This window comes from Musca autumnalis, unplaced genomic scaffold, assembly GCF_047663935.1.
Source record: "Musca autumnalis isolate F117 unplaced genomic scaffold, ASM4766393v1 scaffold_2, whole genome shotgun sequence".
Lineage (NCBI taxonomy): Eukaryota > Metazoa > Arthropoda > Insecta > Diptera > Muscidae > Musca > Musca autumnalis.
In genome coordinates, this window is record NW_027411755.1 from 127,126,514 (window position 1) to 127,151,483 (window position 24,970).

Sequence of the window (24,970 nt, forward strand, 5' to 3'; positions counted from 1 at the left end):
CCGCGAATTCTATTTTTTGTTGTTGTAACAGTGTTTATTATTATGTTTGTATGTTCGTTCTTCTTATCAATCTGGCTCTGGGTCTATTTCCAGTTCCAGGAAATTGGCTGCTTCGATGGGATGTAGCCACAGATCCACTGGAGTTAGATGAGTATGAGCGTTCTGGTAGGAGCGTCCTCGTTGACCATGTAAAACTTAGAGCTGTCTATCTGTTTAGCCAGCACTATACCCCTCAGGTCGTGTCCGAGGTCCGAATGCCACAACTTATGATGAACATTAAAGTCTTTCAAGACCAGAATATTATGACCTTCTAAAAGGGGGTAATGTTAGGCCTACAACCTGTAGTATAGCTATTAATTATTGTTGTTGTAACAATTTTTATTATTGTATGTTTGTGTGTTTGTTCTTCCGCTCAATCTGGCTCTGAATCTATCTCCAGTTCCAGGAAAGTGACTGCTTCGATGGGATGTAACCACAGATCTACTGGAGTTAGATGAGTAGGTTTGGCAGGGCAGTTGTGCGGGACCATGCCGCATACTCGGCAGATGTTTTGCACGGTGCTATCGATACGTGCCCAATAGGAATTTAAGCGACAGCATTATCCTGGCGTAGTTGAGCCAAAACTACTCTGGTTTGTCGTGGCAGCTCACGCTCCTCAGCTGCGATAGATGGGGGATGTACTCCGAGGACTTTACTCACACTATATTTGCTTATGACCTTAGCGTCTGTGTGAATGGTATTTAAGACTGCTTGATATGCCTGTTTATCTAGGGGTTCTTTCTTATACATAGCGATCATGAATACTCACGTAGGGAGCTTCTCACGAGTGAGTTGCAGCTCACTTCTCACGTTTCGACCTATCACAAATGACAAGGGAGGAACGAAAAAAGTGAAGAGGGGTTCACAAGTTTGAAAATTGAAAATAGTGCCGCATTTTGTGAACCCTTGAAAATATAATTTGCGTTGCCATATCGTTATTTTATTTACAAATAATTTTGCAATAATTAAATTCGTAATTTTTTTTATAAAACATTACATTATTTTAAATTAAATTAATATTTCTAAAACGAAAAATAATTTGTATCAACAATGCACTTTAAAAATATTTGGTAATTGATAAAAAATATTAAATGTTTGATATGTGGCAACATCTGTAACAGCTGTTTTTTTTTTTTTTTTTTTTTTTTTTTTTTTTTTTTTTTTTTGGCAGATACATACATACATACATATGTAAAAATTGTTCATTTACGCCCGAAGAATTTCTGCAATTTGCAAAAAAGTGAACAAAAACCGTTTAAAGGTCATTAAATGGCAAAAAGAAATGAAAATGTTTAATATTGCATTTTGAATGATGTGCGAAACGACAAATGCTGAGGAATACATAGAAAACCAAGCAAAATTTTGTGGAAGTCGTTCCATGCGATGCCAATATCTCACTGGATCTTTTGTATTAGTTCAAATGAAGTTGTGAAAGATCCCATTTTCAGCATTTGGAAGGAATTTCAAGAATTGTAAATAAATACAATACGTGAAACATCCGATCTTTTCTCCAGCAATAGGACCAATAATATGAACGCTAAGTACAATTCGTGAAATTCAGATCCTATTCAACATTTGAACCAATTTCATGGATTTTAAATACAATTTCTCAATTTTCAAGAAGGTTAACCCTGCAAAAGGCTATAATATAAACATGCCCTTTTTTATGAATTTAATCCTTTCTATTGTGGCTTGTTCGTGGAATATGCCATGCCAAGTTGGTGGTTAAAATACCTACCATTCCACTGGGTTATTGAAGATTCCATCCAAAATGATTTAGATCAAAGGTCACAGTATTGTAAAAAGAATGGGCGAAGGTGGTAAAAAGGTGACATATAACTTGCACTCATGCTTGAATAGAATCTTTGGCATCGAATATTTTGCTGGGAACCTTAGCGAACAAAGAACAATACAAAGGCACTTAAGATATGTCACTTATCATCTTGAGTGGCCTCAAAGTTTGGAAGTACCTACAAAAAAAAATTTAGAAAGGTGTTGCTCCTGATTGGATCCTCTTCCCTTCCTGTTTTCATCATATGATTCTGAACCGCTTCCCATATCTGAAAAATTTTGGCCAACTTCAACTCCACCTCCAAATTACGCCAAACTCGATTGAGGTCTTCCGTGCTTCATTGATACACGTATAGTTGCCAAAAGAATTTCTAATTGTTTTTTATTTGTTACCATTAACGTAAAACACAAATAAATACAATTGATTATGTTATGTTCTTACGGAGGTGGTCGATTGAATGAAAGACGATGTTTAAACATAATAGGCCGTTTACATATAACCGGGTTAACCCAGTGGGTCTGGGTTTCAAATGTCATTTCCATTGTGTATACTTCAAATAAATCCTCATAAAGAAGGTTAACCCTGCAAAAAACTATAATATAAACGCCGTATAACAATCAATTCATTTATTGAATAAAACTTTAAGTTGTTTTATGAGTTGAAATAAAGTATTAATTATGAAGAACAATGAAATATAACGAAATATGTACAGATGAGATGTCTATTAATTGGTGGTTGCAAAGTAACTAACTGAATGTGTACTGACAATGAGTAGAGAGAGATAATAACTTAAAACTACTGATGCATGCAACACTGCTATGATGCTGCCAGATTGTTGCATTTTATGTGGTAGTACTAGGGTTACCCTAATATCTCCCCTTTTAAGTTTGAACCTGGGTTCTGGATATAACTTCAACTGGTTGTCTTCTGCGGATGATTCAGGTTGATATGCTGTAGAATCTGTATACGGCAATTTAATGTTGAATTCTCGAAGTAATATGTCCAAAGGTGATAATTTGTTTGATGAAGCAGAAGTATCGCCTATTTTTGTTTGAAGTTGATCTGCATGTACCTTGATGCGACTTCCGTGTTTGGAATTATACTGACTTTCCTTTTTCTGATTTCTGTCCATGACTGATGAACATAGATTTTTATGGACGTTGAATACGTTGTGAGTTTTTCTTCTTGAAGATGCTTTTGCGGTCGCTCCTTCCTCTTCCCTTTTTTTGAGTGCTGTTTTGACTTGTCTATTTGGGCTGGGATGAAAGTGAGCATTGAGTACTTGATAAACATTGTTCAATGACTTAGTTCCTGCGAACTTGATCTGATGACACCATTTTGCTATTGGAATATCCCATAGATTAAATTTCTCAATCCAATCTATGCCTAGGACATTTAATGATTCCAAATTTGAAATGTAACAATCCACAATTTTTGATTTTCCTGCAACTGACACTTCTATTGGAAAAAGTTTTGCAAAAAATGTGAGTTTGTTGCCACCTGCATCTTCGGCGGTGTCTGTGGTTTCAAATGCATCCGGCTTTCCGATTCTTTTCCACGTTGATTTAGAAATTATGGTAATGTCTGATGCCGTGTCCAACTGTAGTTTCACTTGCTTTGAATTAATACTCACTGTAGCATATTTTCTTCCCTGCTTGATTTTGACTGGATCTGTTGTAGATACTGTTTTTGTGCTGAATTTTGTTTTGTTGTTGTTAAAATTCTGATGAGTCACACTGTTCTTAGAATTTTGGTCATGATTGGTTTTGCTCTGTTGAGGTTTGTTGTTGTTGTGATTTGATTTGCTCTGCCTGTGCATGCTGTTGCAAAAACCATCTTTGTGACCAATCTGTTGACACTTGGTACACTTGTGCTTGGAGTAGGGGCAATGTTTTGCATAATGCATATCTCCACAATACCAACATGCTGTTTTTGGTATTTTTTTTTTTTTTTTTTTTTTGTTGAGGCTTACCAATTTTGTTGCACTGTTTTTGGCTTCCCTCAATTAGTGCTGTGTCACTTTTCAAATCCAAAATGCTTTGTGTTTCATCAACTAGCTTTTCTAGGTTGACTACTTCCTTACTTTCATTAAGATGCCTTAATAAACGGATTCTGATGTCACTGTCTTGTGATGATTTAAGACCAAGTATGAAAATTAAACACTTGAACTGGTCTGTAGTTAAGTCATCCAGTTTAAAAAGTTCACACTGAAGATTGACACGACTGGCGTATTCTTTAAAATCTTCATTTTCCATCTTTGTGATTTGGAGACACTTATAACGTAGACTTACTTGTGTTTCTGTTCGGCCAAATAGTCTTGTGAGATGCTTGATTGTGTCTGCCAATGAAAGTTCTTGAGGTTGTTTTGGTAACACGAAATTCTTGAATCGTTCATGAATGTGATTGGACATTTTTCTCCACAAAAGTCCTACTTTGTCTGCATCGTCCAGTGCACTTGCTTCCCTTTCGAAGATGTGTTTGAAACGATTGTACCACGATTCAAATAATAAACCACTGTCAGGCTCATAGTGAAAATCCGTCATGGAATTAGCTAAAGATTCCATGAGGTGGGCTTTTGCCACTGATGATTCTCCCGGATTTGATGAAGAAACTGTGTTTGCACCTTGTTGTTGTCCAGCGATGAATTGTGTGAGTTTATTTAGCATTTCCTGTTGGGTCGCAATTTGTTCTTGCTGTTGTGCAAGTAATTTCACAATATTCGCTTGTTCCGACATGTCTAGATTTTTCTAGTGTCTGTGTTTTCAGCCGTTACAATTTTGTTAGAGACGCTGCCGTCGTATGTCTGTATGTGTGCGCTGCAAAAATGATGAAATTTCCCACGTTGCTATGGTGTGTGTGTGTGTTGAGCTGAAAAAAAATTCTGTATGTGTGAGACTGCAAACTGTTATTTGTGTGAGTGTTGATCGCTGAAGATTTCTTGAAAATTCTTGTTAGAATATTCCTGATGAACTTGCGCCTGTGCGTTTTGATGTTTTCCTTGAAAATCTTGCTGCCACAACTTTTATTGTGTGCGATGTCTTGATGTTACTACGCAGCCTTGTTGAAAGTTCTGATGAAATTGTGAAATTCCTTTTGTTACTGAGTGCTGTTTTCAATTCACAATCCTCGTCGCCAAATTGTTAGCGAGAATGATACATCTTTGTTCCAAAATCCTCGTCGCCAAATTGTTATGTTCTTACGGAGGTGGTCGATTGAATGAAAGACGATGTTTAAACATAACAATCAATTCATTTATTGAATAAAACTTTAAGTTGTTTTATCAGTTGAAATAAAGTATTAATTATGAAGAACAATGAAATACAGTTTGACAAGTAATTGTTTTCAAACTGAGAAAACGAACACTTTTCATGCATTAATTACTAAAAAATGACAAATAGTTGTGATAAAAATGTCGGGTTTTTTGCAAAAATTAGTTGGTCGACTTATTTAAGACCAAAATGAATGGATAAATAAAAAATTAACCCGCTTAGTTCAACAATAATAACCAAAAGAATAATTAACATGTAATGCAAGGTGCCAAGAAAATGTTTTCAAAATGTAATTGAGGTTTTAAAATACCCCATTTTTCGGTAAATGCTTAAAAATCATGACATTTTATGAATTTCATTCTTAACAAGGATTAGTTGCTAACAAGTATCAGCAATATTAGGCATGGGATATCCCCACTAAGAGGGTTAACATATGGACCAAGGGAGTATCAGATCATATTGCATGTAAACAATGTCCTATAGGTCTCAAGCCGGGAATATCTGAAAACTAAGACATTTTATGAGTATTTTTAGTTCACCAGGATGGACTTCCATCAATTACAATAAATATTGCCTACAGAATAGCTCGATCAGGAGGGTTGCCAGATCGACTAAAATAGTACCAGGTCTTATTAACAGTAAAAGGGACCAACTAGGCCCACAACCACAGCCTACAAGTGGTTCATTCAACTCAAATTTTATTAAGAGGTAAGAATATTTCATGAAACAGTCGAAAATAACACATTTGGAGACTAATATTCCTTAGAAATTTGTGGGGTACAGATTTCTACAATTTTCGCAAATGCTTACTATGACCTACTACAGACATTTTGTGTGCTGTGAAGTAATACTGTGACAAAAATTTCTAAGTGATGGGGAAATAATGCTACAGTGTTACCATGGTATACCATCAAAGCCAAAAAACTTACGGGAATTCCTCAATCTGGCTGTTAATAGATGAAATTGGATGTCTATAGCATGCTCAGTATAATTTAGCAATATCTTCCATATGCATTTCTAACCGATTTTTGTGTTTCTTGGTTATATTTTGGTTTGTTTTAGTGAATATCCTTATCCCTAAATTAAATTTCAGTTAAATAAACCACTTTTAAGATCTAATTGTGGGCCTAGGAGGTCCAGTTTACTGTTATTAAGACCTGGTACATTTTTTGTCGATCTGGCAACACTCTTGATCGAGTTCTGCTGTACGTAATATTCATTGTAATTGATGTCATACCATCTTGGTAAACCAAAATACTCATAAAACGTCTTAGTTTTTAGATATTCACGGCTTGAGACCTATAGGACATTGTTTACATGCAATATGATCTGATACTCCCTTGGTCCATATGTTAACCCTCTTAGTGGGGATATCCCATGCCTAATATTGCTGATACTTGTTAGCAACTAATCCTTGTTAAGAATGAAATTCATAAAATGTCATGATTTTTAAGCATTTACCGAAAACATGGGGTATTTTGGAACCTTAATTACATTTTGAAAACATTTTCTTGGCACCTTGCATTACATGTTAATTATTCTTTTAGTTATTATTGTTGAACTTAGCGGGTTAATTTTTTATTTATTCATTCAATTGGGTCTTAAATAAGTCGACCAACTAATTTTTGCAAAAAACCCGACATTTTTATCACAACTATTTGTCATTTTTTAGTAATTAATGCATGAAAGTGTTCGTTTTCTCAGTTTGAAAACAATTACTTGTCAAACTGTATAACGAAATATGTACAGATGAGATGTCTATTAATTGGTGGTTGCAAAGTAACTAACTGAATGTGTACTGACAATGAGTAGAGAGAGATAATAACTTAAAACTACTGATGCATGCAACACTGCTATGATGCTGCCAGATTGTTGCATTTTATGTGGTAGTACTAGGGTTACCCTAATAGATTATCATTGCAAAAGATTCGTTTCTTGTCGATTTTTTCTATAAAAAATGTCTATAGATACATTTTTTTGTTCAACTCACCTTGATTTCTGTGGTGAGAGAAAATTGCCTCACATTCTCACTTTTTTGACATTTATGATAGCTACTTTTCTCACGAACGTGAGTTTTGTTCTCCCTTATGATGTTTGTAATAAGGGAGGAGGCGAGAGTGAGAAAACTCACGGTGAGATGATGTTCATGATTGGGCTGATATTGTTGGACCTCCCTCTCTAGAGCATGAATATCCTTCCTGTTCGGTACTCTCTGTTCAAATAGGTTTGAACAGACTAACGCAACGGGAAAGGTAGTCCCCCAACTAGACTTCTGGTGCGATCCTTCCTCAGTACGTTGTAATCATCATAATGCTGTTAACTACAGTTGTTGCTGAGCTTGGTTTCCTGCTTAGCCGCGAACATGATATTCTTCTTCTCTTCCATTGCAATTAAATTACAAAAAGGACGCATTAATACAACAATAATTTCATTCGGTGTTAACATCGACGATTCACCACTACAAATTTCTTAAGGTTTAGCAATCTCAAGATATCTCCGGCGATTTTTAGCGTTTCACTATTCATTTCTACTTAGAACTTGGTCATAATCCTAAGATCCGTGAGGTAGTTTGGCTGACTTCCGTATTGGCAGTTGCTTTGTATTCGTACATGAAACTAGGGGTTCTTAAATCGAGTTCCATACTAGAGTAATTTAATGAAATTGCAGCAGTGGGGAAATCGATTTAAGAACCCCTAGTTTCATGCACGAATTCAAAGCAACTGGCAATACGGAAGTCGGATTTTTAGACAATCTCTTCTCTTAGCATGCCACTTACATCAACACAAAACAGCCGTTTTGTTTCCAGGTTGAATTTAAAGCCTAAGATTTATTTATGTTCAATTTCAATTATTTATTTTCAAAGCACTTTTAACAATTTATATAAATAATGCATTAAAATGCGTTTACATATCACCCTTATGATTAAAGAAAATATATAAAAATTTGGATTAATAAATGTATAAAAACTTCAATAAATAACAAATGATGAGATGAAAAAACGGTAGTATGAAGCAACAAAAATGAAATTTACAATAAGTCAAATTCGAAAGCAACTTTTATTCCGTCTTCTGATTATTTGTTTGCTGTAAAAGTTGCAATTTCAACATTTCATTCTCCTCTTTTAGGCGTAAAAATTCATTAACAAATGGGTCGGTTTGCAAAAGGACTCCCAAACAGTCTCGTATTTCTTCAATTTCTTCGGAACGTTGATTCCACAAATTAAAGTTTTGAGTAAAAATTTGCCATTTGTTTGTTTCATTTTGTAGCTTAATTTCAAACTCCAGTTGACTGAAACGTTCCAGCATTTCATTACGTAAATCATTTAAAGCCTGTTGGACACACGTGGAATCGTTGCTACTCAATTGTGCTGTTGACTGTTTGCGATTGGCTGGGCCAACAGTTGATGTGAGCAGAGGACGATTAGAAGCAGTTAAAATACCATCCATTGAATTGCGATTTGGAGTGCTGTTAAAGTTCACGGGCAAAGGCTTTAAACGTGAGTGGGGCATAAACTGCATATCCGTTTGTGGATTTTCCTTATCAGATTCTCCCTCAACTGACGATTCATGGCTTGATTCTTGATTGCCTTTTTCTTCTTCCTTGATTTGTGATAACTTACCAGTTAGGGGTGATATTGGTGAATTGCTGCGATCTCGAGCTTTGAGAAAATCTGAAGTATTAACACGAGCATCAAAAGAATCGCCGCTTGGTGTAATGGATATATTGGGAAGTGCAGCACCGATTCCCCCAACCTTGCCAATTAAAGAAAAACGATTTTCATCCGAAGTAGGTTTGCGTGACAAAGCTTCCCAGTCAAAGCTATCACGACGTGGTACAAAACGTGGTGACATTTTCTCTTGGCCTCGATTGGCATGGAAATCAAGAAAATCACAAAATGAGTCACGATGAGACCGCGTATTTTCACCAACTCCTCCTTGAGCTACAGATTTATTTGCACCCGTAGCTAGACCTGAAATTTCTCCAACACTAGAGCTGGAGAAACTTTGAGCGGAATTATCCCCAGGCATTGGAACAAATGCAACTCTGGTAACACCCACATCGTGTATTTTTTTCGATGATAAATATGCCTTCGTATTCCTAAGATCGTAGGTTGTTAGTTCGCCTTTCAAATTGCCCACACATATGTAATTGCCACATTCACTTGCCGCCACCGTGGATAATGGATGACAATAGGATAATTGTGAAGGCTTCACCTTACGTCGCGTATCGAAAATATTTATAACACAATCATAGCCAACACTTATCAAAGTATCGGGACTCGCCGGTGACATACACAAATCACGACACTGGGCACCATGAGCATCGGCAGCATGAAAAACTTTACGTTTTGTGTGAACATCGTAAATGGTTACCGCGCCTTTATACGATGCGATGGACAGTTGGAAACGTTTGGTTGGGTGGAAGCGGGCCAATGTTGAACTGTAATTTAGAGAAAAAAAAATTTATTATAATCTCATTTGCAGGTGGGTGGTAGTAAATATTTGATTGGCATAAATCCCCGTCAAAAGGCCGGTTATTAAGACTAACTTATAATTTATAAAAAAAATTTTAGCGTAGCCGACTTTTGCACCTGTCCATAGGTCGTCTCTTGTAGACAGAAGACCTTTTAAGGTCTTCTCTAGATGACAAAATACCTTTTAAGGTCTTCTCTAGAAAACAAAATACCATTTCAGGTCTTCTATAGCAGACAGAAAACTTTTTAAGGTCTTCTCTAGTAGACAGAAGGCTTTTAGAGTCTGCTCTAGTAGACAGAAGGCTTTTAAAGTCTTCTCTACTAGCTAGAAGACCTTTTAAGGTCTTCTCTAGTAGACAGAAGGCTTTTACCTGCGGCCTTCCGATTATTTTGGACTTGTGTCGTAGCCTTGCAAGTCTTAAATCCCCGTCAGAAGGCCGGTTATTAAGACTAACTTATAATTTATAAAAAAATGGTTAGCGTAGCCGACTTTTGCGCCTGTCCATAGGTTGTCTCTTGTAGACAGAAGGTCTTTTAATGTCTTCTCTTGTAGGCAGAAGACCTATTAAGGTCTTCTATAGTAGACAGAAGACCTTTAAATGTCTTCTATAGTAGACAGAAGACCCCTAAGGTCTTCTCCAGTAGACAGAAAACCTTTTAAGGTCTTCTTAGATGACAAAATACATTTTAAAATCTTCTATAGTAGACAGAAGAGCTATTAAGATCTTCTCTTGTAGACAGAAGCCCTATTAAGGTCTTCTCTAGTAGACAAAAGACCTTTTAAGGCCTTCTATAGGCGACAGAAGACCTTTTAAGCGATTTCTTTGAAATTGTTATCACAAGTAAATACTTCCCGAGTGGGCATTCAAGGTACAAAAAACGTAAACCCTACTTTTTTCATATGATTTGATTTCACAAGTGAATCTCTTCAAAAGTATCCACAAAAAGCAGATTAGATATAGCCACCAGGGACGTAGCCACAAATGCATCTATCTCAACACCACTTGTGGGAGTCCCAATGAACAAAATTTAAATCCGTTTGTCCCCTCTACACCTCTACATCTTTAAATATTCCGTTGTTTCAATTGTGATATTGCTATTAAAAATAAATAAGACTTACTTGCTATCAATATTAAAGGAATCGATTTTAGTTTTAGTCCTTTGACCATAAATATTGATCAGCCCATTTTCGAATACTGAGGCAATATATTCATCAGAGGCATTATAATCCAGATACAAGACTGAATTGCGATTTGAATCTGCGAATAACAATACATTTAGAAATACATATCACATTTTTATTTGTTCAAGATAATGCCTTCTAAACTTACCCGCACTAAACTTATGCACAAATTCCGATTTGTGATAATTGTAAAGCTTTACTTGTCCATTGGAAAGGCCCACAGCCATTTCCTCCATTGATTGTTTGGCACAAGCAACACAATAGACATTATCTATGGTTAGCTTGCGTACCCGCTGCAAATCAATCTCTACAAAATGGAATAAAGTTCATGTCATTATGCTTTAGTCTACCATATCAACTCTGACCCCTTTGTTGGTTTTACTTACTTTGTGCCTTCTCCTTAACACGCATTATTTCCAACCCAGATTTCTTGTTCACTTCCACAAAAATCCTCTGCTGGGCATAAAATTGAAAGTCCGTATTTTCACCATTAGAATGTTGATATGTTGACTTGGTTTCCAAGTTATTAAAATCCGTAAGGATTGTTGTTTTTGCTGTCGACACAAGATACACGTTTGCAGCCATGTTTGAGAGGAATTATTTTCAAGCCTTTTTTGGTTTTCTGCTGTTTATTTGCCAAGAACCCAAGAACCGTGACAATTAATTCAAATTGTCCAATAAGACGCCAAAATGTTTAGGGATTTGTAGATTGTTTTTGCATTTATCGATTGGCTGTGACTTCATGAATACTTATCGATAAATTTCAGCATAATGTACAGAGGCGACACGTCAAATCACAAAGGCCACATTTACATCTGCAAAAAATTATGTTTTTGGGCAGTTGCGTGCTACAATTAATAATTGCCAAAAGAAAATTATTCAATTGGGACATTTCATCTGGAACATCCTTTATACTTCATTAGCTTTAGGCGTTTTCTCCAAAAAATAATATGGAGAAGCCTTGTTGTTGTCTATTCGCCAAAATGGGTAAGTTTTAGAAATTTGAAAAAAATAACATTCTGAATATTGTAACAATTAATATTTTCCAACTTCGGCATAAACTCACAAATTCAAAAATATGTCCCATGGTATAAGTAAAGAGGTAGATTTAAATGAAAAAAATCTATAGAACCCTTTTTTCCTGAATTCCTAAAGCTGAGTACACATTGCCAGTTTTGAATGACAGCTTTGTTGGTGCTTGCTAGTGTAGTCGTTCATTTTTGTCATTCATCATGCAACCTCAAAATGTTTTGTGGTTGCTGGACGGTTGGACAGTTATCGATAACTGCGAAATATCGACATTCAAAACTGACAATTGGTTTGTTCCAGTACTGCACATTTCTACACATTTTTGCTATTTTTTTCGATAACATAAAGGAAAAATCGGTTATCGGAGTAAAAATGTGTAGAAATGTGTAGTACTGGAACATACCAAATGTGTACTGCTCTTAAAACGTCAAAATTAAGCAACAAGTGGGTTTAGTTCTTAATGTATATCATATCAATGTTATCAATTCACTCTGTATTACAAAAGAAAGAAGAGGTCTCGAATAAAAACTAAACTACTAACTAAACTACTTACAACACCAATTTTGAGCATTTTATAAAAATCGCGAAAAATGAATGAAGGACCAATGTTTCTCCGCATAATTAAGTTGTGGCTATGATAAAATGTTTGTTTCAATGATAACTTGACGAATTATTTCCATACAAATGTTCCAAAAATAATTTTAAAAATCATTGAATCCGATTTTTTTTAAAATTGTTTGGCATTTTATTCAAACACTACACATACATACACAGTTTGTGTATATTGTTTTGAAGTTTTAGGAATACTCGAATGAAAAAATTTAAATTGACATAAAGCTTTGGCTAACCTTTCTTATTAAACCATGATATGTCCGACTTCGTAGTCTGTTGAAAATTCAAACATTTTTCAATTTCTTTATGGACAAAATAAACATATTTTCTTAGTTTTCTTTAAAATCTTTATTTTCGCTTTTTAGAGAAGAATGGTCCATATAAAACTGCAGGAAATTGTAAAACCGGAAAGCGAGGAAGCATTTACGCAATAAACTTTAGCGCGAAATTCATATTTGGCATTTCAACGACTGAAATTGTTTAGATACCCCTGTTTTTTTGTAAAAAAAATTATAGTATTTTGAAGGAATTGTCAAATTCATAGATCAATTTTCGGGGAGCTGAGAACTTATGGAGCTCTGATTTTTGGAGGATATTTTCTTAGCCATTAAAGGCACAAGCATGCGAAGGATTATGCATCTACATAATCTGGAGGCTGGGCGTCTAAATTGTTATGAATTTTAATAAATCAAAACAGGGTCTGGAACTTGATGAACAGAAATGTGCGAATGTTGCGACAAGAAAAACTAATCAAGCAGGACCATTGGGATATCCCAAACAAAAATTAAATTTGAAATCTGGATCCTCGTTAATGTAAATTTGCTTTTTCAGGGAATACTTAATTTTCATCCTTCTTTTGGGGATTTTTTATTTGTAGATTCTTACAGGTTCTGGAACAGACCAATTACAGGACCCATCTTTTGTAATGGAATATCCCAAAAACTCAAATATCCCAAATTTAATGCCTTGTTCAGACTGACGGTAATTCACACTCTATTCGTTGTTCGACCCCAAATTACGATATAATTACTTCATTTCCCATACAAAATTTTGTGAACGAACAACGATTTTTGTACATTGTTCAATTTAAATTACTTTCACAACGACGATAAAATATGTCCCATCTCTAACAAATGAGAGAATTTATCGAAATAAATTAATTATGACAGAAAAAATATAAAATTTAAAAATTTATTAAAAACTCAAATATTTTTAGATAAACTGCAAAACGTGAATGAAAAGTAAACGGTTTAACGACTAGTATACATTCAAATCATAGCAAATTTTCTCTTCTCTTTTACTACAGCTGCATTTCTTGTCCATCGTTTTAAATTCGCGTACAAATTTAGAAACAAAAATCAAATGCCTGCCAAAAAGTCTGTATACCAAAAATTTACTTTGGCAGGTCTCTCTCTCTCGTTATTTTGAAAATAGAAAAATTAAAAAATGTGCTGAAAACACCAAAATTGTGAGAAAAATAGAAAATATGAATGAAAATAATATTATTTAATATTAAATAGATATCTGAGAGAAGAACAAATATTTTTCCAGTTTATATCAATTAATTTTACGCGTCTTTTGGCTGAAACTTTCTTTAAATTCAGTAAATAAAAATTATGAAAATATGAATCATGTTGGTATGAATTGTGAACCATGTCGTATGAACGGGTTAATTCGTGTACGTAATTATGAGAACGAACGACGTGATTTAAATGCTGGTATGAACATGGCATAGTAAGTCCTCACTTGGTCTGTTCCAGTACTGCAAGAATCTACTAATTTTTACTATTTTTTCCGATAACATAAAGGAAAAAATGTTATCGTAGTAAAAATTAGTAGCTTCTTGCAGGTTCTGGAACAGAGCAACAAACTCGATGTAATAGAGCTGGCAAACCATCGATATTGCCAACATTAGATATTTTCGATATAATGTTTTAAAATATCGATTACTATCGATATTATCGTTAAGTTGTCATCGCCATTAATTTGGAGATGAAAATGGCGGAAATGTCAATGGTTTTCTTGAAATTATGCAAACGTAGTTCACAGAAATGTAAAGGAGAATAAACAACTGCTTCTATTTTAAAAAAAAAATGTAAAAAATACATTTTATTTTACCGAAAAATGTGTACGTGTGGCTGCGGACTTACTTTCTTATACACACATAAGCGAAAAGGGGCGAAATTTCTATTTATTTCAACGAATTTCAGGTTAGGGGTTTTTATTCCGATAATATCGATAAACAAAACTATCTATCGATATTGAATTTTTAAATAATAATCGATATTATCGATAGTGCCATCGATTTTTTGCCAGCTCTACGATGTAAGCTTTGCAGGGGTAGACCTTTGGCCATGTACGACTAAAGCCGAAAACGCATCCAACGTTAGAATAAATTTTTTCCTCTTCTGGAAGAAGAAGGCACATTTTTTTAAATCACAAATTTTCTCTAATTAGCCGGCCATCGACCGGGGATTTATGAGTTTCTCCTATAGACAGGTTCCAGTTTTGGGCACGGGAACAAAGTATCTTTGGAACAAGACGGGTTTACACGCGCACGACCGATTTTTTTTGAAATTTTTACCACAGGTAGGTCTCGTTGCCCTGATCACAAAAATATATATATCGTCTAGATGTAGTCCATACTTCCCGAGATATAGGCCATTAAAGTTCCAAATTTTCTTTAAAATTATAATTTTCTTTTGCAATAGCCGGCCTTCGGCCGGGGATTTAAGACTTTCTCCTATGGACAGAGGCAAATCTAGGGAACGGGAACAAAAATTTATTTTAAATTATAAATGTTTTTGTAATTAGCCGGCCTTCGGCCGGGGATTTAAGACTTTCTGCTATGGACAGGTACAAGTCTCGGGAACAGGCACAAAATTTTCTTTTAAATTAAATTTTTTCCTAAATAGCCGGCCTTCGGCCGCGGACTTAAGACTTCACCTATGGACAAGTGCAAATCTAGGGAATGGAAACAAAACTTTATTTTATATTATTAGTTTTTCTCTAATTAGCCGGCCTTCGGCTACATATTTTTGGAACTTTAAAGGCCTATATCTCGGGAAGTATGGACTACATCTAGACAATATATATATTTTTGTGATCAGGGCAACGAGACCTACCTGTGGTAAAAATTTCAAAAAAATCGGGCGTGCGCGTGTAAACCCGTCTTAAGCCTATCTCGGAAGGGAAGTATGGGCACGCCCATATTATGGGCAGGAAGACCATACTTCCGGAGATATAGGCTCCGAAAGTTCAAAAATCTCTTGGTTTTGACGATAAGTTTATTTTAAATCGAATTTTTTCATATATAGGCGGCCTTCGGCCGTGGATTTAAGACTTTCTCCTATGGACAGGAACAAATATCGTTCAAACCGAAAATTTTTTTATCATCGATCCGAATCCATTCCATATATTCAACTTATGCCTTTGTTGATTCTTATAGGTTCTGGAACAGACCAATTGGAATATTTCAGGAAATATTTCATCGTTCATCTGGGCTTTTTACCATAATTCACGAATAATGCAATAAAGTATAATATGAATAAGCGGCTGTATGATTTAAAATATTTAAGTGGAAGAGCTTTCTCTGAGAACTGCCAAATTTTAGCCAGGTTCATCATCGAAAATGTCATTTGGTGTCACTTTTGTTTTTAAGAAAACCCAATGCAGAAAATGCAGCTCGAGCATGTTACTGCGATGATGGTGTGGTGGAAACGATTCTCAGACATACAAGCCTCCGAAATGATAATATCTTAGAATTTTGTTAATTTGAAGATTGAAAGTTTTACGAACTGTGCCGAAAAAATCCTGTCGTTCGACAAATACAATTATTGGAACTTACCCTGACAGCTTATCGATACTTACCAACGTTTTGGCGGCTCTTAGTGGGAGGTGATCCGAACTCGGGAAGTGAAGCAACTAATGTTGGCAATTGCGTTCTCTGAATAGTACTAGTTTGTAAAAGACCGAATGTAGTGAAAACTATTTTATAAGACTTTTTTAATATTTCAACAATATTTATTATTTCAAACAATTACAAAACCTAAAGAATGAACAAAACCTATTAATTTCTAATCAAAAATAAACGTTTTACATTTATTTTCCATCTTTTTTGTTATCTGATTCGTTGGCTTCTTTCAAAAGCAGGGATTCAATGCCAACCTTTTTCAGCTCTTCGATTAAGTCTCCACTTTGATGCATTTGTAGGAGAATGTCACAGCCTCCAACAAATTCACCATTGATAAAAACTTGTGGTATGGTGGGCCATTCAGAGAATTCCTTAATTTCTGGAAAAGAAAAACAATGTCAATATTGGTAGAATAAGTAGAATAAGGAAATGGTGCGAAATAAATAGCAATGTATTGGAATGTTGAGTAAAAACAAATTGGAATAATAAAATAGGGTTTGTATGCATATCTGTCTGCCTTCTCCATCGTCTTGGTTTCATTCGAGTTAGTTGTGAGAAAATTCATTAAATTAGTTATTCTACCAGCGGAAAAATCTGACATTTTTTACAAGAGGTAGATCTTCTCATCCTGATTAAAGGGGAAAGTCCATACTTCCCGAGATATGGGCCTCCGAAGTTCCGAAAATCCCCTTGTTTACTTGCAAAAAAAAACAAAAAATACAATTTAAAAGGAAGTTTTGTTTCCGTGCCCGAGATTAGCATCTGTCCATAGGAGAAAGTCTTAAGCCGTAAGCTTTACAATGGTACACATATTGTTATTATCCGTTCAAAAACTACGATGTTATAAACAAGTTAATTTCCGGGTCTTCGAAGGCCCATATCTCGGGAAGTATGGATTTCCCCCCGAAGAACTTTATTTATTTTATTTTAATATTAACACTGTAGTGAATACACTGTTAATAGAAGAGGAAATAGCATTGGCTACAATGGCAATCAGTTAAAACTGGTAACAAATTTTAAAACAAATTATTATAAAGTTGTTTTGATTTGCTTTATGTAGTTATATAATTTTTTGATTGCTGCTGTGGGGTATTTAGGATATTCAGTCCATCGTTGTTGTGATAGACGAGGCGGGCATTGTTGAAAGTGACGCATCCATCATTCTAAAATATGTTGAACTGTACAGATATTATTACAATTTGGAAGAAATTTATATGGCATAAGTTGAGTTTAGGGCCCGGTCCCGGATTAAGTTAATATATATACCACAGATAGCCATTGAGGTCCTGTGTACAATGATATACATTTTGACTTGCACAAGTGCATACTTCCGGAGATATGAGCCTCTGAAGTTCCAAAAATTCCCTTGTTAAAGTAAGAAAAAAATTAAATTTTAAAAAAATGTTGTTCCCGTGCCCTAGATTGGCTCCTGTCCATAGGAGAAAGTCTTAAACCGCCGGCCGAAGGCCGTCCACTTAAAAAAAAACTATACAATTTAAAAAAATAATTTTCGGGACCGGGGGGCTTTACATGGAATGAGAAATGTCTTTGGTGATTGTGGAACTTTGAAGGCCCATAACTCTGGACGTATGGACTTGTGCAAGATAAAATTTATATCGTTATATTCAGGAACCCAAGGGCTACGTGTGGTATATATATCATCAAAATCCGGGACCGAGCCCTAAACTCAGCTTGTTCCATTTGTATTTTTGTAATTAGGACGAAGAGATCTACCTGTGGTAAAATTTTCAGAAAAATGTTTTTCCCAAATCGCTTTCTAATACTGTACGACCATTATTAATACTATATTTCTGAGTGCAAAATGCATTCCACTACCTTTTTAAATAAGAATACAAATACATATCTCTTAATTCTACTGTATCTTACTTTCTCTCAGCTCATCACTTTGCAAGACATCATGGGCATCATATTGTACACCATGCATACGTAAGATTTGCACGACAGCATTACTGAAACCACAACGAGGTGCCTCCGGATTGCCTTTCATAAAAACAACAACTTTGTTAGTGTTCACCAGCTTTTCCAATACTTCTTTGGTAAAGGTTTGTGGAGGTGCATCGGCGGAAAAGAAACGATGTGATTGAGCGAGTGCTACCGGCAAACGTTGTGTGAAATTTGTTCTTAAAATTTGTCTAATAATTCCAGCCATTTTTATTTGAAAACAATGTAGAAATAGAACCGAGGAAAATTATTCTACAAGAGGCAAGTCCTCAACACGTAACTTTCGATCAGTCGACTTCTTGATTTGAAAAGAGACAGAGTTGGGAAATAGTAATTGTTGAACAGCTGATGAAAATAAAAGTCATATGTTAGACGACACAGCGACCGATTGAACTGTCTACTAAGGGGTAGTTTACACTATATGTAAATGTCATATGACATGAAATTTTCCATCGTTATATATTCGCTAATATTTGCAATATTGGAGATTCTCCTTACGCCATTTACTCTGTGGGCCCACACCAGCAAAAATGTAGAAAAACTACGTCTCCACATTGCCTCCGTGGGTAGATATGGAATGTTTTTTTTTTTCGTGTCATATGACATTGATAGTGTAAACTACCTTTAATGTCGGTGTTTAGACGTTCAAAGTTTATAGGAAAGACATTTGAGTTTATAGGAGAGGGAGTAGAGAGGAATAAGTCTGTGTTTAGACACACAAATTTCTCGGGAAAGTAAATTGAGTTTTTGGGAGAGAGCGGAGAGGAAAGAGCTCCTCAATACTCTTTCCTACCCCCTATTGCCTAAAAACTGAATTTACTTTCCCGTGTGTCTAAACACGGACTAAGAGGGGGTACACTAGAGCTGGCAAAAAATCGATGGCACTATCGATAAAATCGATTATTTTTTAAAAATTAAATATCGATAGATAGCTTTGTCTATCGATATTATCGGAACAAAATCCCCAACCTAAAATTCATTGAAGTAAATAGAAATTTCGCTGCTTTTCGGTTTTGTGTATGTGAGAAAGTAAGTTCGTAGTTACACGTCCACATTTTTCTGAAAAGTAAAATGCATTTTTTTAATATTTTTTATAAAATAAAAGCAATTGTTTATTCTCCTTTACATTTCTGTGAACTACTTGTGCAAAATGTCAAGAAAAGCATTGACATATCCGCCATTTTCATCTCCAAATTAATGGTGTTGACAACTTAACGATAATATCGATAGCAATCGATATTTTAAAATATTATATCGAAAATATCTAATGTTGGGAATATCGATGGTTTGCCAGCTCTACTACACACGATCAGTTTTGACTGTCGATTTTTTTGAAAATATTGATAAATGTCAAACTGTTTATTCCCGGTCCACACTAGAGTAAATTTCATTAAAAAATTTCATGAAATTAAGTGTTCTTAGGCCGCATTCCCCATTACAGCAATTTCATGATTTTACTCTACTGTGGAACTCAATCTAGAGACTCATAATTTCATGTTAAAATTTCAGTGAAATTATTCTAGTGTGGCCCGGGACTTAGCAACCACAAAATATTTCGTGGTTGCCTGATGACTGAAAAAAATTAGCGGCCACACTGGCAAGCAACCGATTATTTGAGCAAAACTGGCAGTAAAACCTGATCGTGTGTACCCCACTTTATTTATTTATTTTTGGTAAAAGCGGGCAAGAAAAATTGTATTTAGTCCCAATTTACATTAGGCGAGTTTACTTGCGGCAATTGTCAGTTTGATGGAGAGAGAGGTGAGGCATATGGTAACCCTTTGCCTCTCAGCCCCCTCTCTCACCTACAAACTGACAATTGCCGCAAGTAAACTCGCCTAATGTAAATTTGGACTTACTTTACCGAAAAATTTTTACGTGTGTACACTATTTTGCAACAAATTTTACTGGGTGCTGTCTTTTTGCCAAATTTTGACAGTGGTGTAATGTGAAATTTGTATGGTAACAGGAAATTTTTTAAAATTATAAAGGAATTTGACGGTAATTGCAAAATTTTTGTATTCATGCATATACTGGAACACAGCCCTTCAAAAGTTACATATTGGCCATGGTACAATAAAGGCGCGGTATTCCAGAGTGCGAAGCCACAAATAGAGAGAAATGGAGATCTTTTCTTAAGGTGTGAACAGAATGAAATACGCCGCTTTTTTCACGCTCAGTTTCATGTAAAAGATTAAAGGCCAAGTACTACCTAATTCAAATGCTGCCTTATTCATTTGAATTAGGTAGTACTTGACCTTTAGTCTTATACATGAAACTAAGGCCGCCATCAGACCATCTGCTTTTTCACATGTATGTTGTCACTTTGGGTATACTAATATACAGAACAGCTGATGTCATACATGTGAAAAAGCAGATGGTCTGATGGCGGCCTAAGCGTGAAAAAGCGGCGTATTTCATTGTATTTCTACCTTTAGGGGTAGTTTACACTATATGTAAATGTCATATGACATGAAATTTTCCATCGTTATATATTCGCTAATATGTGCAATATTGGAGATTTTCCTTACGCCATTTACTCTGTGCGTCCACACCAGCACAAATGTAAAAAACTACGTCTCCACATTGCCTCCGTGGGTAGATATGGAATATTTTTATTTCGTGTCATATGACATTTACATATAGTGTAAACTACCCCTTAGATCGGCCTATGGAACAAATGTTCTGTAATGGGGCCAGCTAGGTAAGGGGCATGGTACAATAATACAGGTAGCATTATCATGCCAGCTGATGGTAACATAATGTGTCAAGTGCATTGAATTGATGTCAAATTTTGACACCTTATGTTACCAACAATTGCCGATGCGGCTACCTGTGTATTTGTACCATGGTAAGGGGTATATGTAAATGTCATATGACATGAAATTTTCCATCGTTAAATATTCACTAATATGTGGAATATTGGAGATTTTCCTTACGCCATTTATTCTGTGCGTCCACCCCAACAAATATATAATAAAATTACGTCTCCACATTGCCTCCGTGGGTAGATATGGAATGTTTTTATTCCATGTCATATGACATTGATACACGTGTAAACTACCTCTAATGGTCTGTTCCTTTACTTTTGGAAGTCGTAAAACCGGCAAAAGTAGTATAAGTTGTAAACTGCACTCATATGAATTGTATGGTGTCTGAAGTAAAGGAACGCTTTTCGAGTAAAAAGTGGTAGAATTTGAAGATTCTTGCACGTAAAGGAACAGATCTTACTAGGCGTTTACACCAGACAGTTTGTCTTCAAATACAACTCTGATTTACTAACACATACATACATTTGTTGGCTGTCCTCCAGCTGTCCATCATTTTTTTAAAGACAGTCCGGTTAACAAAATTTTGACATTCTTCGTAAAAATGTGTGAGATAATAATTGAAATGTGCTAAATACAAAAGAACATGAACAAAAATAAAATATGTGAACGGAAAACAAAATAAAATCGATGAATTTCATTCATAATTTTACAACTGTTTTTGCAGTTGTCTGGACGCCTACGTCATACAGGCAAGTTTTGGGATTTTGACAATCAATACATGAAGTCAACTGTCCTGTCATTTGTAAACGCAGGGTTAAGTATGAAAGTATGAAAATCGCTGAAAAATACAACCTTGTAACCATGGATTAAAACGTCAAATGGATTAAAACGTCAAATAATAAAGGTAGATGTATCTGCACAGCCCCACAACATCCTTCGATGCAGTCCACACGGAGTTATGAAAAATGCACTCCGTTGGATACAATTTATAAGCAGTTGCATCAGAGATCCCTACAAAAAAAAAACACACAAAAACAGTTGGTTGATCCCTACCCACCGCCGGCGAAATCATTTATTCTAAAAATAAGAGAGAGTGTATACATTTTGAATACATTTGAGAGTGTATACAATAAGAATTTGTTATAAGGGCGAAACCTATAGCTCTGCGTGTTGCGTGTGCGTTCAAAAATACAAAAACAAAATACATGTATTTCAAATTGAAAACAACAACAGATACATGTATTTTGTTTTTGTATTTTTGAACGCACACGCAACACGCAGAGCTATAGGTTTCGCCCTTAAATAAAAAAATAAAAACTAATAAAACTAATAACTAATTTTAGTAGTTAAAAATTCATCGTGTGCTTGCACAAAATGCCCTTTCTTCATAATCTTTGTTTTCTTGCTAAATTTAAATTTACAAAAATTATAGTTTTTTTACCAATTAGTTATGTTTATAATATATCATTGTATATTTTTGTTAAACGAGTAGTTGAACATCCCATCCATTTCCTGGAGTACTTTAAATCTCCATTAGTCGAAATGTTATAAGTTTATATCGTTTTTTTTTTTATAATTACTACCCCTACTTTTACAGATAGTAATTATTTTTGTTTGAGTAGTTTAAATATTCCTTACTTATTACTTTATTTTATATTAATTTTGTTATATAAACATTATAATGTAGTATACAGCTTAATACCCAGTTTATATATAACTGGATTTAACAAACCGACTGGGTTTTAAATGTCAATTCCATTGCTTATATTTCAAACAAATCCTCATAAAGAAGGTTAACCCTGCAAAAAGCTCTAATATAAACAGCATATTAGGTCGAAAGACTAGGCAAATATGAATTGAAATAAATAAATAAAAATAAAAATAAAAAAATAATGTTGCGATCATTTTTGCGGTAATTCACGAGACGGAAATTTTTAATGGAGTTGGAGTCCATGTCGAAAGCTGGACTAGTGATGGGAAGGCAACATAAAAAACCTTTAAATGCATTTTATTTATTCTGAGATATTTCGCAATGGCTTGCATTTTTATTGTATCTTTAGACTGACTAATGCCCGTAATTTCTAGCCCTAGGTAACCGGATAGGTACCTATCATGGTATAAGTAAAGAGGTAGATTTAAATGAAAAAAATCTATAGAACCCTTGTTTTTCTTGAATTCCTAAAACTTCAAAATTAAGCAACAAGTGGGTATGTTTACAACACCAATTTTGAGCATTTTATAAAAATCGCGAAAAATGAATGAAGGGCCAATGTTTCTCTGCATAATCAAGTTGTGGATATGATAAAATGTTTGTTTCAATGATAACCTGACGAATTATTTCCATACAAATGTTCCAAAAATAATTTTAAAAATCATTGAATTCGATTGTTTTTAAAATTGTTTGGCTTTTTATTTAAACACCACACACACATACACAGTTTGTGTATATTGTTTTGAAGTTTTAGGAATACTCGAATGAAAAAAATTTAAATTGACATAAAGCTTTGGCTAACCTTTCTTATTAAACCATGGTACCTATTAGTTATCTTTACCTACGCGTTTGGTAATTTCTACGTGCCATTTACCGAGGCGTGTAGATTTTGAAAACATGTGGTAACATTGGTGATTTTCATTCATGCCCAGCAAAAAGTTTGCATCCGCGGATGCAGTTGAATCACTACAAGTGTACGGTACATTTGCCGTTGGAGTACATCTTTTCCTATGAATTTTACAAGAGAGCGCGCAGGCAGGATGCACTCCATTTTGCTTCCACAGCACACAGCTAGGATTCACTCCATTTTCGATCCAAATCACAGCTTTCGATGTAGTGTTTTGGATTGAATTTAAAGGCACTATTCGGATTGCATTTTTAATCAGTCCAAAGATGCAATTAAAATGCAAGCGATTGCGAAATATCCCAAAATAAATAATATGCATTTAATATTTGTGTAAAACACGAACACAAAGTACTTTATTACATAAACACAAATAAAAAAGTTTCCATTAAATTCAATCACATTTGGGTTTACTTTCTCCGTTCTCCAATTAATCCAAGCGCAACTGATTTTGCTTCATCATCCTAAAGGTTTTTTATGTTGCCTTCCCATCACTAGTTCAGCTTTCGACATGGACTCCAACTCCATTAAAAATTTCCGTCTCGGAATTACTGCAAAAATGTTCGCAACTTAAGTTTTTATTTCTTTATTTTACAACAAATTCTCCGAAATGTATACACTTTTGTTTGTCTTTTGAAGAAATGTGTAGGGATCAACCAACTGTTTTTTTTTTCTGTAGGGATCTCTACAGCAACTGCTTATAAAATGTATCGAACGTAGTGAATTTTTCATAACTATGTTGGACTACATCGAAAGATGTTGTGAAATCATAACTCCAATTGCACAACTTCCAAAATTTTTTGCTGGGTATGAATTCACTTATGAATTTTACAAGAGAGCGCGCAGCTAGGATGCACTCTATTTTGCTTCCACAGCACACAGCTTGGATGCACTCCGTTTTCGATCCAAATCACAGCTTTTGATGTAGTCGTTTGGATTGGATTTATATGCATTCTTCGGATTGCATTTTTAATCAGTCTAAAGATGAAAATAAAATGAAAGCCATTGCGAAATATCCCAAAATAAATAAAATGCACATCTTCCAAAATTTTTTGCTGGGTGATTTCGTAAAAACATTAGCTTCGTTCCCGTACTTTTTAATAGTAAAACTCGTAATAGAGAGAACTGTAAAAAATTGTTTCTCACACAAAAGGTTTTTGAGATAGTTCGGGAACGGAAAAATGGAAAATACTTAATTATTTATTTATTATTTTCAAAACTTGTTACCAGGCTTATGTGACCATTTATTTAGGTTACAAGCAATCTGCAATTCTTAAAGACATACAAACATAATATACAATACGTAAAAAA

General features: G+C 34.9%; 2 protein-coding genes across 2 annotated transcripts; both read right to left on the reverse strand.

Moving 5' to 3' along the window:
* Nucleotides 1–7,926: 7,926 nt before the first annotated feature.
* Grip71 (WD repeat-containing protein Grip71) lies at nucleotides 7,927–11,567 on the reverse strand. The gene is made up of 4 exons (XM_073969196.1): nucleotides 11,144–11,567; nucleotides 10,906–11,064; nucleotides 10,695–10,833; nucleotides 7,927–9,540 (listed from the first exon to the last, which is right to left on the reverse strand). Exons 1-4 carry the CDS (start codon nucleotides 11,340–11,342, stop codon nucleotides 8,157–8,159), a joined length of 1,881 nt encoding a protein of 626 aa, XP_073825297.1. The 5' UTR covers nucleotides 11,343–11,567; the 3' UTR covers nucleotides 7,927–8,156.
* Nucleotides 11,568–16,399: 4,832 nt separating this feature from the next.
* On the reverse strand, nucleotides 16,400–18,595 carry Grx5 (Glutaredoxin 5). The gene is made up of 2 exons (XM_073969197.1): nucleotides 18,199–18,595; nucleotides 16,400–16,690 (listed from the first exon to the last, which is right to left on the reverse strand). Exons 1-2 carry the CDS (start codon nucleotides 18,479–18,481, stop codon nucleotides 16,500–16,502), a joined length of 474 nt encoding a protein of 157 aa, XP_073825298.1. The 5' UTR covers nucleotides 18,482–18,595; the 3' UTR covers nucleotides 16,400–16,499.
* Between the last annotated feature and the right edge of the window lie 6,375 nt (nucleotides 18,596–24,970).

Excerpts from the sequence above, each read along its gene's own strand:
- Grip71 (XM_073969196.1), bottom strand. The coding sequence starts at position 11,342 with ATGGCTGCAAACGTGTATCTTGTGTCGACAGCAAAAACAACAATCCTT. Across the intron at positions 11,065-11,143 it reads TGTTAAGGAGAAGGCACAAA|AGATTGATTTGCAGCGGGTA; the intron begins GTAAGTAAAACC and ends TCCATTTTGTAG. Across the intron at positions 10,834-10,905 it reads TGTGCATAAGTTTAGTGCGG|ATTCAAATCGCAATTCAGTC; the intron begins GTAAGTTTAGAA and ends TGTTATTCGCAG.
- Grx5 (XM_073969197.1), bottom strand. The coding sequence starts at position 18,481 with ATGGCTGGAATTATTAGACAAATTTTAAGAACAAATTTCACACAACGT. Across the intron at positions 16,691-18,198 it reads AAGTGATGAGCTGAGAGAAA|AAATTAAGGAATTCTCTGAA; the intron begins GTAAGATACAGT and ends TTTCTTTTCCAG.